The sequence below is a fragment of the Tenrec ecaudatus genome, chromosome X (genome assembly GCF_050624435.1).
Source record: "Tenrec ecaudatus isolate mTenEca1 chromosome X, mTenEca1.hap1, whole genome shotgun sequence".
Taxonomy (NCBI): domain Eukaryota; kingdom Metazoa; phylum Chordata; class Mammalia; order Afrosoricida; family Tenrecidae; genus Tenrec; species Tenrec ecaudatus.
In genome coordinates this window covers 20,959,626-20,972,982 of record NC_134548.1, presented here as the reverse complement: position 1 = coordinate 20,972,982, position 13,357 = coordinate 20,959,626, and the positions used below count along the sequence as shown (strand labels likewise).

Here is a 13,357-nt window from a genome sequence, read left to right as displayed (position 1 = left end):
TGTTCCATATGCTCCTATTCCTGACTCTCCTTTTGCCTTTGTCCCTCCAGATGAAGAGAGAGCAATCGTATCTTGCTTGGCTACTTGTAAGCATGTCCAAGATTTTTAAAACAAAGCAAAAAAAACAAACAAACCACACTAATGCTGCTGTGATATGTTCACTGGCTCTTTGAATCTTAATGGTTGGTTCCCTAGCCTGCTGAGTGCTGTGTGCAGTAGAATATGTGTGCGGTAGAATCTTGGTATAGGGTCTACATTTTAGGAACTCTAGATAATTTGAATCTTCAAAATGTGGCATTGAACTTATTGGAAAGAAGGAGTCAGTGGAAATAATGTCAGATAGACAAGTAAAAAAACCCTTTTAAATTTTCATGTCTGTTTGCCCATGTTGAGTAATAACTGAGGACCTGAGTGATTTTTTTTTTTTTAATTCCAGGGTGGTAACTTGTAGGATATGCTTTACCTTTGGTGTTGGGCAGACTTGGGCTTGAATCCCACCTCTCCTGATTTTTAGCCATTTTATTTTTAGCGAGTAACTAGATTGAAATTACCTGCATTCTCGGAGCCAGGGTTTTCTCAAGTGTTGCTGTTGTGTCATTAGGTGCCCCTGAGTAATTTCCTACTCAGAACGACTTCATGAATAACAGAACAGCATGCTGCCTTGTCCTGTACTCTCAGCACAATTATTGTTAAGTTTGAGTCCATCGTTACAGCTACTATGTCAGTCCGCCTCATTGAACGTCTTTCTCTTACCCACTGGCCTCTACTTCAAGCCGGATGTCCTTTTCCAGGGGCTGGTCTCACCGGATAACATGTCCAAAGTACTTAGACAAACTCTTGCCATTCTTGCTTCTAGTGAGTTGTCCTGCCCGTACTTCTCTCAAGACAGATTTGTTTATTCTTTTGGAAGTCCTAGGTCCTTGCAGTGTGATTCCCACGCACCCTCAGCCAAGTGCATCCATTCATCTCTGGCATTTCTTATTCTTCGTCCAGCTTTCACATGCATATGAGGTGATGGAAAATATCATGGCTTGGCTCAGGGACACCTTCTCAAGGAAGTGTCTTTGCTCTTCAATGCTTTAAAGAGGTGCAACAGATTTGCCAGTGCGGTGCATTGCTAGATTGCTTGACTACTGCTTCTTTGAGCATTGATAGTTGGTCCAAGTAAAATAAAACCCTTAACCCCTCACTCTTTTTCTGTTTATCATGATTTTGTCTATTGGTCCTGTTGTGAAGCCTTACAAGTTCTCTGAGGGCTGTAGTCTTAGGTCTTAATCAGTAAGTGCTTCCGATCTTCTTCACTTTGAGCAAGCCAGATTGTGTCATGTTGCCGGTTGTTAATGTACCTTCCTGCAATCCTGATGCCACATTCTTTCTCAACTGAAGTAGGAGACTAATCATAGTACCATATCCTATGGCTGTGGTGAAGGTGAAATGAGGAACTTGGGCACACAATGCCTGGCACCCAGTGTGCACTAATCAAATACAGGTTAATTTAGAACCTTTTGTCCTGAGACGGCCTCTAATCGTTGTTCTAGGCTTGACCTTCAGAACCACCATTTTGAGTGCCTGTTGTATTTCTGCCGTGGCTGCCTCAGAATGGGGCGCATTCCAAGTTGAATGCCTGCATTTCCTTCCAAATCTGGATCTTCCTCCTGTTTTCTAGCCTTTGTGAGCACTTTATTTTTCCCTTTCCTGTAGGTCTTTTTGCCAAATCTTAGAGTCCCCTCTAGCCCAGTGGTTCTCAACCTTCCTAATGCAGTGACCCTTTCATCACTGTCATTTTGCTGCTGCTACGAATCAGGCGACCCCTGTGAAAGGGTGGTTCGACCCCCAAAGGGGTCACAACCCACAGGTTGAGAACCGCTGCTCTAGTCGGTTCTTAATTTTGCAGTTTTAATAGCTAAGCCTTCCAAAGCTGGCTATGGATCAAAATCCTCTGGTGAGCATTCTTTGTGGATTAAAGTCTAAGCTCCTTAGATTGGCTAGGATCTAAGGTGCGATGTAAACTAGCTCCAGCTTACCCTTGCCACTAGATTTCCCTCCATCCTACTGTTACATATTTCCCTCCTCCTCACCACCGGGCACTGTGAACATCCTGAGAGTAGGCAGTTATTCATTTTCACATTCCTCATGCTTGGCAGTTAGGTATTTATGACAATAGACCCTCACTGAAACAGTAAGTAAAGGACTATCATTGTTTCCACTCTATCCTTTGTCTGAAATTCCTTGTGTTCTGACTCTGCAGATCCACATTTCCTGTGGGCTTTATGGTTGTGCCAAGCTAGAAGCAAACCTCTGGGTCTCTGTACTCACAGAGCTCACACCCTCTCCTGGCACCTGCTGCTTCCGTGTGTGTGTGTGTGTGTGTGTGTTCCCGACTGGACTGCACACCTCAATAACAGGCTCTGGGTGGGGAGTCACCTAGCCTACTTCAGGCAACCATTCACTTAACACTTATTTAGCACTTACTTATTGAGTGTCTGTTCTACACTCAGGAGTGCCGATCACACAGTCATCAGTTTGAAATCATCAGGTGCTACATGGGAGAAAGATGAGGCTGTGTACTTCCCCACAGAGTGACAGTCTCAGAAACCCAAGGGGCAGTTCACCCTATCCTACAGGGTTTCTATGAGTCAGAATTGACTCGGTGGTAATGAGTAGTTTGTTTTAAAATTTTTATTCTGTATCCCGCACACAGCCATGAACAAAAGAGACACGGTCTGTTCTCTTGGCATTTACATTTCGTAGTACGCAGTGGTTACCTGCCTCACTCGAAATTCATTCATCAGTTGGCAAATACGGGTTTGCTTGGGTATCTTCCATCTGCCAGTCTTCGTGCTAAGTGCTCGGGCTACAGATAAGAATGAAAATGGCCTTTGTCCTCACGGTGCAGTGGGAAGGCAGACATATAAATAGATCCCTATAGGGTATCATGCAGTATGTCTCGACAGGGACCCACTGGCATGTGTGTGGGGAAAGTCTTTGTTCTGCAGGACTGCCCCTGCGCTGAATGGTATGTAACCCTGAGGGCTGTATCCCCTTGTTGCTAGTGTACTCCTCCCAACTAATGTGGCAAGCCAAACCATCTACACACTTCCCCATGCCTCCTGGGAGAGTGATGTCTGCATCCCTCCCCCCATAAAGTTGGCAGAATAAAGGGCAGAACTGATGACCCCCTTGGGGACTGGGGGTGGATGAGCGGAGGGGAGGTGTCTTGCAGAGTGAGGCTGTGAGGAAGGCATCAGGCAAAGGCGTGGAGGAGAGGTGTTCAATAGCATCCATACCTTACAGCACCTCGAAGTTGTTCCCTGTGGCTAGGGGAAGAGGTGCAGATCTGTGGGGGGGGGGGGCTGTTGGGCGAATAGTTGGTCTCTCAGCTGGAGGGCTTTATGTATAGAGCTGACGGAGAAGCTGCTGTAAGGTTTTGAAAAGGACAGAGGCGGCATTAGATGTGTGAGGCTGTGGTGCATTCCTGGAGGGGGGAGACCGTGCCCATTGTTGGGGGGAAGGTGATCAAGTCCTGAACCAACTGTAGTGATGAGGATTGGCTTGTATTGTCTGTTAAGAAGTAGGCCTCGCCTATCCTCAGCTTAGAAATCCCTTCTCCCTTTATTGTTGTTGTTGTCATTGCCTTTTTGTTGTTGCTGCTGATGCTTTGTTTTCTTTTGTTGCTTTGTTTTGCTCTGTCTTATTTTTGTGCATGTTATTATCTCTGCAGATCTGTCTAAATAAGATATACTGGATGAACACTCTGGAGGAGAAACCAATGGGACTGATGGTTCCGGGGGAACATTGGAGAGGGGAAGGTGGGGGGAAAGGAAGTGGTGTTAGCAAGCCCAGGGACAAGGGAACAACAAGTGATCCAAATAGGTGGTGAGGAGGGTGTAGGAGGCCTGGTAGGGCGTGATCAAGGGTAATGGAACTGAGAGGAGTTCCTGAAACCCTGATGGGGACTGAGCATGATAGTGGGACAAGAGGGAAGTCAAAGGAAATTGAGGAAAGAACTAGGAGGCAAAGGGCATTGATAGAGTTCTAAGTGAAAGCATGTACATATGTAAATATATATATAGAGAGAGAGAGATGGGAAAATAGATCTATGTGCGTATATTTATAGGTTTAGTATTAAGGTGGCAGATGGACATTGGGCCTCCACTCAAGTACTCTCTCAATGCAAGAACACTTTGATCTATTAAACTGGCATTCTATGATGCTCACCTTCCCAACATGATCGCTGAAGACAAAGCAGGTGCATAAGCAAATGTGGTGAAGTAAGCAGATGGAGCCCGCCTATCAAAAGATAGAGCATCTGGGGTCTTAAAGGCTTGAAGGTAAACAAGCGGCCATCTATCTCAGAAGCAACAAAGGCCACGTGGAAGAAGCACACCACCCTGTGTGACCATGAAGGGTCAAAGGGATCAGGTATCAGGCATCAAAGAACAAAAAATCAAATCATTGTGAATGAGGGGAGTGCAGATTGGGGACCTAAACCCCATCTGTAGGCAACTGAACAACCCCTTACAGAAGGGTTGCAGGGAGGAGTCAGGTGCAGGGTAGCAACAATGAAACACACAAGTTTCCTCCAGTTCCTAAATGCTTCTTCCATGCACCCCCACCCCCCACCCCACTATCATGATCCCAGTTCTACCTTACAAATCTAGCTAGACCAGAGGATGTACATTTGTACAGATAGCAACTGGAAACACAGGGAATCCAGGACATGATCCCCTTAGGACCAGAGTGAAAGTGGCGCTACCAGGAGGGTGGAGGGAGGGTGGGGTGGGAAGGGGGATCCGATTACAAGGATCTACATATACCCTCCTCCCTGGGGGATGGACAAAGAAAAGTGGGTGAAGGGAGACGTTGGATAGTGTAAGATATGACAAAATAATAATAACATAAATTTTCAAGGGTTCATGAAGGAGGGGGGAGCGGGGAGGGAGGGGGAAAATGAGCTGATAACAAGGGCTCAAGCAGAAAGCAAATGTTTTGAGAATGATGATGGCAATAAATGTACAAATATGCTTGACACAATGGATGGATGCATGGATTGTGATAAGAGTTGTATGAGCCCTCAGTAAAATGATTAAAAAAAATCACTTCTACCATTACTTTGAGAAAGCTGGTAGTGCAGTGGTTAAGTTCCCTGAAAATACTAATGTTGGTCAAGCCCTGGTGGTGCAATAATTAAGCCCTCAGCTGCCAACCTACCAGTTGGTAGTTCAAATTTACCAGCTGCTCCTTAGCAGGAAGGATCTATTCCCCTAACGATGACAGTCTAGGAAACCCTATGGGGCAGTTCTGCACTGCCTTGGAATCAACCTGACATCATACAGCATCCAAGTAGGCAGTCCGCCGCCGTAGCTGTGTGCCTGGCAGGCCAAGTCTGCTGGAAGAAAGTCGGAATCCTGCACGCCTTGGGGAAAGTGGAATGTTAGACAGAAGGTGTCCTTCCCCTTGGGTCACAGGCCATGCCCCGGTGCCAGCACGAACTGCACAATTATCGGTTTGGGCTCCTAAGTGTCTTTCTCCTGGGTCACGAGCACCTTGGTCGTCCTGCTATTCTCTGAGCCTAGCTAGAGCTGTACCTGGCTCATGTCAGGCAACACATGAGCTGATACATGCACTTCACTTTTCTAAGTCTCGGGGTTACTGAAAGCATGCATACCTGTTGATTTGTAAGTCACCCCAGTCCATGACTTTCTTACATCTGCATTTTCATTGTTTTATTCTTTAGTTACATGACGTGGAGTATATCCCTGTTTTGGATGCAACGTTTGTAATGGTGGCTCGTGATTCTGAAAATAAAGGGTAATTACTTTTGTTTCTCCCCCTCTCAATTCCATATTTTGAGAAATGTCAAAAATAGATAAAACCAGAGAGAAGATTACAATGAATTGTCAATATATCCATCACAGTTCACCCAGGTAAAGTATACAGTTTAATTCTTTGTAGTATACAAGGGGGTTTCAAAAAAGTTCATGGAAAAATGCGATTGAAATGAGAGGAATTTTTTTCATGAACTTTTTAATGCTCCCTCATATTCAGAGATGGACAACCTCTAAAGTCAGTTGTGAATTGGAGTGATTGTGTATTCCCACTGCCTCCTTGTAATTTCATGTCATTAACTTCTTGAAAGACTAGATTGGTTCTGTATAACATTCTACTCTGGATTTGGCTCATTGCTTCCACTGAGAATGGTGCAAAGGCCTCCGTTCCCAGCTACACAAGGGAGAAGGAGAATCCTGAAACTGAGTCTGCAGTGCTGTCCCCTAGAGTCATGGGTCAGCGAGGTCTCAGTGGGACCAGCCATATGGTCCTCTCTGCATTGGCTGTCTGAGCAGGGATATGGTCCTCCAGGCTTGGTGGGCCAGGATGCACTCCACTCTCTCTTCCTCCACTTCATTTGCTCCCCTGTGCTCTGATCAGACACGTCCCTCTTCCTGAGCTGCAGCCTCAGTGCTGTCCTCTAAAGTAAATTCTTCTGGGGGGAGAGGTGGTTGTCCCCATAGTTGGTGGTAGTGGTGGTTTTGACTTGTTTCTGTAACCCTAGTATTCTTTGAACTGAAGTTTGACTCAGGATCGGTATACTCGGTAAAGATAACTTCATAGGTGATGCTGTATATGTTGTAATGTATCTCATCTTGGTATCTATTTTGATTTCCCCTTCTGGTGTTTTTGTATGCAAATATGTACCTATATTTGCATTTCCCTGCCATTTCGCATGTCAAATATATTACTTTATATTTTGCTGCCTTTTAAAAACAAACTTAACAGTACGCCCAGAGATTTCTCCATATGCCCCTCACCCCTCAAAAACTCCACTTCCCTCGGGCTGATTCTGACTCCCAGTAACCCTGGGGGACAGAGTAAGTGGCCACATCTTTCTCCTGCGGAGGGGCTGGTGGGTTTGAGTTACCAACCTTGTGGTTAGCAGGTGAGAGCTTAACCACTGTGCCACTGTGCTCCTCATGCCATGCCAGTCCATACGAAACTTAATCAGTTTTGTACAGCTGTGGTGCCCTTTAGTTGCCCGGCCTCTTATTGATGGACATTTGGAGTGATTTTATTCACTTGCTAATGCAAAATGACTTCGGGGGATATTTTTGGTTTAAAGTTGAAGGCAGTATACAAGGGGCAATAATTTCAAGTCCCTCTCCTGTGTCTGTTACCCCCCGAAATTCTCTTGTGCATTTCCCCACTTTTGATCAAGCTGCTTCTCTAGAATGTTGAATCAAGCTCTTCAGTAAGGGTAGTGGCTCACCATCCAGTTTCCCTGCCCCCCCTCCCAGAAATCAGGCAGTTGTTCGTGGAGGCAGTTAGTTACACCTAAACTGTGTGTTTGCTTCTCTTTAGGCCAGCATTTGTAAATCCACTCATCATTGAAAGCGAAGAGGAAGAAAAGCTCTTTGAACAAGGAGAGTGTATGTTCATTTTCTTATAATAAGGTGCATTGTCAAGTTCATTAAGTATTCTGCAAAGAGACTATGCATGGGCTCTTGATACCAATCACTGGTGTTGTGGATGCCGAAAATCTAGCAAAAGTATCTTTTTACTCTGTAAACCAAACCTATTGCTGTCGAGTTGATTCCAACACGCAGCGACCTTATAGGCTAGAATAGAGCTGCCCTAGAGGTTTTTTTGTCCAGCTGTGATAGTTCAGTTAGCAGCCAAGTGCCTGACTACTATGTCACCAGGGCGTCTTTTCTGCTCCATAGGGCCCATGCTCTGAAAGAGCGTGTCTTGAACAAACTGTATTACGTGATTTTTCTTCTCATTTCTTGAAGAAGCAGAAGTATCTCTAATGGAATAACTGTCCCCCAGGGCTTTAGATCAGAATGGCAGTGAGTAGACCCACACTGCTCTCATTCCCATGTGAAAGCAAAGAATCAGTGGAAATCTGATGTAGTCTGTGCAGCCTTCTCTTGGCTAGGTGTATAATTTTTCAGTGCAATCCTAAAATGCCATCTTTTGTCAGACTCCAAGAGACCAGGATCAGGACGCACACCCCCGCATAGTAGTGAGACCCTCTTGACCTCAGAGCCTTTTTCTTGTTCCCTTACTCCCCACATGCCAGTGAACAAGGGGAGACGGATTGCCTTTAGCTCCTCATCGTTACTGAAAGTGGCTCCCAGTGCCGAGGAGAGTACCATCATACACGAGATGTTTCTTAGCACGCTGGACTCAAAGTAAGTCCGCATGGGGAGACTGCATACTGGGCCTTTAAACATTGGCCTTCTCCAGAGCTCAGCTTGGGCAGGGTGGGGCTGGGGTGGGGGGTTGTTTTTCAAAGGTTTTACTTTTTCGCAGAAAAAACAACAACAAAACACCCCATGACATTACCCATGGTTTAATAACTTCCCATTTGTACAGGACTATAAGTTTTCGAAGTCGACTTTTGCCACCGAATGGCGTGTGGATGGAGGATTCGAAATTGAAGAGCTTGCAAGTCTGCCATCCCCAGGTATTATAACTTAGCAGGACATCTTCTGAGTAGCACCGCTACTCGCATTTGTGATACTCATTAATCATTAAGGACTTTTAAACAGACCTGCACCTTTAAGCCGACCTGCATTTTCTGGGACTCATTCACCTGCTTTGGGTTTGAAAGTGACTCCAAATCTGTATTACTGTTCACTTTATGTCCTATAGGAGCGGAACATTTTCAATCGGATCTTTGGCGGTTTCCTTATGAGGAAAGCATATGAACTTGCATGGGCTACTGCTTGTAGCTTTGGGTGAGTTCTCTTTACGGCCGTCCAGCTTCTGGGAGGCAGTTTATCCCCAAACCAAACAAACTCACTGCCATCGAGTCATCGATTCTGACTCAGCAATGCCTGCAAGCTCCTGAGACTGTAACTGTTAATGGAAGTAAAAAGCACAGTCTTTCTCCCAAGGAAGAGCTGGTGATTTCAAGCTGCTGACCTTGCAGTTAGCAACCCGATCTAAGCACTACGCTACGCTACCAGGGCTCCTACCGCGCTGAAGGGAAACACGTGGAGCCCACCTGCATGTGTTTAGGAAGGCGTTGGCTTTTTGAGCATGAGGACCATCCTGATACCAGCTGGATGTGCTCTTTGTTGGAGAAGGCTTTTGCTGGGGTCTTGTTCAGTTCGGACATTGCTCACCTACTGCAAAAAGGAGGCAGTACCAGGCAGAAGGGCAGAGCGGCCATTGACTCTTGTACAGCACGGGTTTCAACTGTGCGGTCCACTCCTAGGCGGGTTTTCTTTCACCCCGTTGCTATGGTGGTGAGCTCAAGGGTATGGGAGTATGGGATTAAAACGTCCTGACAGGGATCATGGCCATGTGAACCGTTTGTCTTGCCAGTTACTGCTCCCTCAGGAATGATTCGCACACCAAAGTCCCTGTTCGAGTGGGCGTGCCCAGTTCAAACCCGTGCTGTTCAAGGGCCAACGGCAGGAAGTTGGTGTTCATCCCCAGCTGGTGCGGTTTGGACACTAGTCTGGTTACAGTGGCGTCTCTTAGCATCCCTCTTGGCCTGCTGTTATGATTCCCTCTTTCTCTAAGTGTCCTCTTTGTTCGTATGGATTATTTATTCATAGGCTAGTTGCACGGGAAAAAAATAGGGATCCGTGGAATATTGCAGTGACCAACCGACTCCTCTTTGACCCCAGACTCTCCTTTCCCCCACTAGTGGTTCCCGCCCCTTTGTGGTCGCCGTGGATGACATCATGTTTCAGAAACCTGTTGAGGTTGGGTCCTTGCTGTTTCTTTCGTCACAGGTAGGTCCATGATAAGAGACGAAATACTGTTTGGGGTCCTGTGGGCCGGGCACAGAAGGATGCAAAGTGATCGCTTCTCTTAGGATTGCCTTTTCCCTCCTTCCTACTGCGAGGCACTTACTAGAGTATCTATCAATCCTAGGTCTGCTTTACTCAGAACAAATACATTCAAGTCAGAGTGCACAGCGAAGTGGCCTCTCTCCAGAGCCGAGAGCATACGACAACTAATGTCTTTCATTTCACGTTCATGTCGGAAAAAGAGGTCCCTTTGGTTTATCCTAAAACATACGGAGGTAAGTCGCAAGCACTGTTTATCTACAATAACGGGAAGAACTTACAACTGTGATCTCTTTTTCAATTGCTATACAAAATACATATGTCAGCACCAAAGAGTACCTCCAGGAGATTGTGTTTCGGGGTTTTCACACCCCCAAAGGCCAAAAATACCCACCGGCAGCTGTCGCCGCTCTGCTCAGCTGGCTACTAATGTCGGCAGGGCTGATGCCAGCTGCAAGCAGTCATTGGCCCACCCAAGGGGAAGGGGTGGGGACTGTGGCCTGTTCCTTAGATATGCCACCAACTCCCTGGCCCGGCAGTGGGTCCCTGTCACTGCCGGCCCAGGGCTCCAGGGCTCAGTAGTGGCGGTTCGCATGCCCGTTGTCCAGGGTGGTATAGGGTCTCTCCCTTATTTTGCAGAGTCCATGCTGTATTTAGACGGGCAGCGGCATTTCAACGCCATGAGCACCCCGGTGCCCTCGAGAAGCGGCTACCCCGTGGAACCCTAGGAGACACCGCCCATGTTAAAAACCAGCTGCCCACTGCGGTGAAGTGTTCTCGACCCCCGATTGAGTGTATCGGTTTTCCTGTTCTCCAGCTCTCACGAGGACAAGGATGTAATCAGTATTTCTAATGATCAGAAAAAGCAAGTGTGTGGGAGTGGCCGGGTGGGGCAGAGGAGAGCAAAGAGGTTTGATAATAAATACTCTGGAAACAGTGAAGTTGTGAGCCTGTCATCAGCTTGGTTTCCCTCTGCCGAGGAAGTTAGAGCACAGTGACTTCTTTTATGCGGTCTTTCTTATAAACAGAGTGCAGTTGACAATATAAGAACTTGACTTCTGAGCCTTTGGCATCCTTTAAACCACTGGTTCTCAACCTTCTACAGCCGAGACCCTTTAATACAGTTAGTTCCTCATGTTATGGTGACCCACCAACCATAAAAATTATTTTTGTTGCTACTTCATAACTAATGTTGCTACTGTTATGAATTGGGAGACCCATGTGAAAAGGTCGTTTGACCCCCAGGTTGAGAACCACTGCTTTAAACCTTATCTTGACTGCAGTTCCCCTGTGTCGTCTGAAATCCCAGCCACTCTACATGTTTTCTTTGTATCTTACCTCTCCGTCCCCCAGCTGTCACGGTTAGCAGAGGGCACATCCAAAGTTGGGGGTAAAGGGGTTCAACAAAAGTTGCTCTGTTTGCAAAGATACCTTGGAAAATTCAAATCGAAAGACTACTAGGAACTGTTCAGAGAGGATACAGAGGTGGAAAGAAGGGGCCGTTTGCTCCTTTCTCTCACCTGCATCAGCGCTGGGCAGGATCTGGCTGATGGAAAACCACCACCACCAGCAATACTAGCTGCATATACTTCCACAGTACCGATGAGCCTCGGCCGCACTGTTACTTGTAAGCATTTGACATGCAGTAAGCACTTTACAGCTCCCAGCAGTGCTTCGAGGGAGGTGCAGTCACTCTCTGAGGGTTAGGTGGTTTGTTCAGGAGACTGAAGCACAGGGAGGCTAAGTGACGGCCTCAGGGTCCCCCAGCTGCACACTGCTGGTGCTAGGATTCAGAATCAGGTGGTGTGGAACCAGTGTCCTTGTAACCAGTACAATACTTTCCAGGAAGATCGCAAGGGCGATTACAATAGAAAAATGGGCAGAGGACATGAATAGATAACTTCGCCATAGAAGACATACACATGGCCAACAAATACTTGAAAAGATGCTCTTGATAATTCTGTGTTAGATGCAGAGCAAAAGGGCAATGAGGTACCATCTCACCCCAGCAAAACTGATACTAATAAATACATTTTCCACAAGTTTTTGAAGCCCTTTTGTGTAACAAACTACATTAGGGCCATAGTTACCCAAATAACCCGAAGGGTTGATTTTCTGAGCCTAAAGGTTTGGAGCCATAATCTCAGGGGACAGTTTTGTCAGCTGGTATGGCAGTTCACAAAGATAATGCTCACCATCAGAGCTTGATGAGTAGTATCTGGGTTCTGCAAATTTTTCAAGTGGCTAAGATGAAACTGCTAGTCTCTACTCAAATGGAGCAAAGGGTGAATCCCTTTACCCCCAACTTTGGATGGTGCCCTCTGCTAACAGTGACAGCTGGGAAACCTCCGGAGAGGTAAGATGCAAACAAAACATGTAGAGTGGTGAGGATTTCAGACAACAAAGGGGAACTGCAGTCAAGATAAGTTTAAAGCAGTGGTTCTCAACCTGGGGGTCAAACAACCCTTTCACAGGGGTCTCTCGATTCATAACAGTAGCAACATTAGTTATGAAGTAACATCAAAAATAAGAAAACCAAAGGCTCAAAAAAGAATCCAGTCCATGGGACTAACAGCCCACACAAGCCACAGCCTCTTCACACTTGAAGAACTAGGTGGTACCTGCTTACTTCTCCCAGTCATTCTGTTGAGGACCCAATAGAAGTCCTCAACCATTGTGGTGAGGACTCAGTAGAAGATCCTAGATACATTAGGATAGGGGTGCTCACATTTTTTCAGCATGCAAGCTACATGTAAAATGATCAAGTCAAAATGATCTACCAACCGCAAAAATGCAAAATGCACTTATTTATTACATTTATTCATAAATGCATTGAGAATTCTTTATACGTGCAATGTATATTTATGTACCTTGCATAACCGCATGAGTCCATGTTGCACAACACAACACAATTAACTATGTACATTTTTTGTCATTCCCTGAGTTTACTCTGATGACTTTCACTGAATGGAATGAGCCAGGGATGCACAGTCCGACAGTAGCTGCTGACAGCCAGCTTCAAGCACACTTCCAAATGATCCTCAGTCATGGGGGAACGGTACTTAGATTTAATGATCTTGATGTGGGGAAAGGCTGACTCACATAGATAAGTAGAGCCGAATCATGCAGCCAAGGAGGTAGCACGTTTTCTCATGTTTGGGTGCTTTCCCTCTGCGAGTAAGGTCCAGAACTGTTCCTGCGCCCTGGACTTCAGCTAATGTCGGCTTGTAGTGTCAAAATCTCCCATTCCGTATGAAAGTTACACGTTTTTGTCTTCTTACTTGGTCCAGTTCCCCTCATTTAAATACTCTTTCATACATTTAAGAGGACAAAAAACCAAGGTCTAAAAATTGGCGATAACTGAGCTTGTCAGTTTTGCTGCACTTAGCACAGTTGTTTGCACATGCGTTTGACACCTAAGATTGCATCTGATTGGCTGCGCTGTATATCAATTAAGTGAGGGGATTGATGATAGACTTACGTCTATTTTTTTAATACCATGCAATCTACACACTGCATTTGCGATCAACTAGTAGATCACAATCGACATATTG

General features: G+C 45.9%; 1 protein-coding gene across 1 annotated transcript in view; it reads left to right on the top strand.

Annotated features, from left to right (window-relative positions):
- The window catches only part of ACOT9 (acyl-CoA thioesterase 9), a 34,265-nt gene extending 23,521 nt beyond the window's left edge, over positions 1 to 10,744 (top strand). The window contains exons 9-16 of the mRNA XM_075538918.1: positions 5,738 to 5,811; positions 7,357 to 7,424; positions 8,078 to 8,189; positions 8,374 to 8,464; positions 8,653 to 8,738; positions 9,659 to 9,746; positions 9,889 to 10,039; positions 10,443 to 10,744. Coding sequence (XP_075395033.1) covers positions 5,738 to 5,811; positions 7,357 to 7,424; positions 8,078 to 8,189; positions 8,374 to 8,464; positions 8,653 to 8,738; positions 9,659 to 9,746; positions 9,889 to 10,039; positions 10,443 to 10,531 — 759 coding nt within the window. The 3' untranslated portion in view covers positions 10,532 to 10,744. The remainder of the gene's footprint in view (positions 1 to 5,737; positions 5,812 to 7,356; positions 7,425 to 8,077; positions 8,190 to 8,373; positions 8,465 to 8,652; positions 8,739 to 9,658; positions 9,747 to 9,888; positions 10,040 to 10,442) is intronic.
- Positions 10,745 to 13,357: the final 2,613 nt, after the last annotated feature.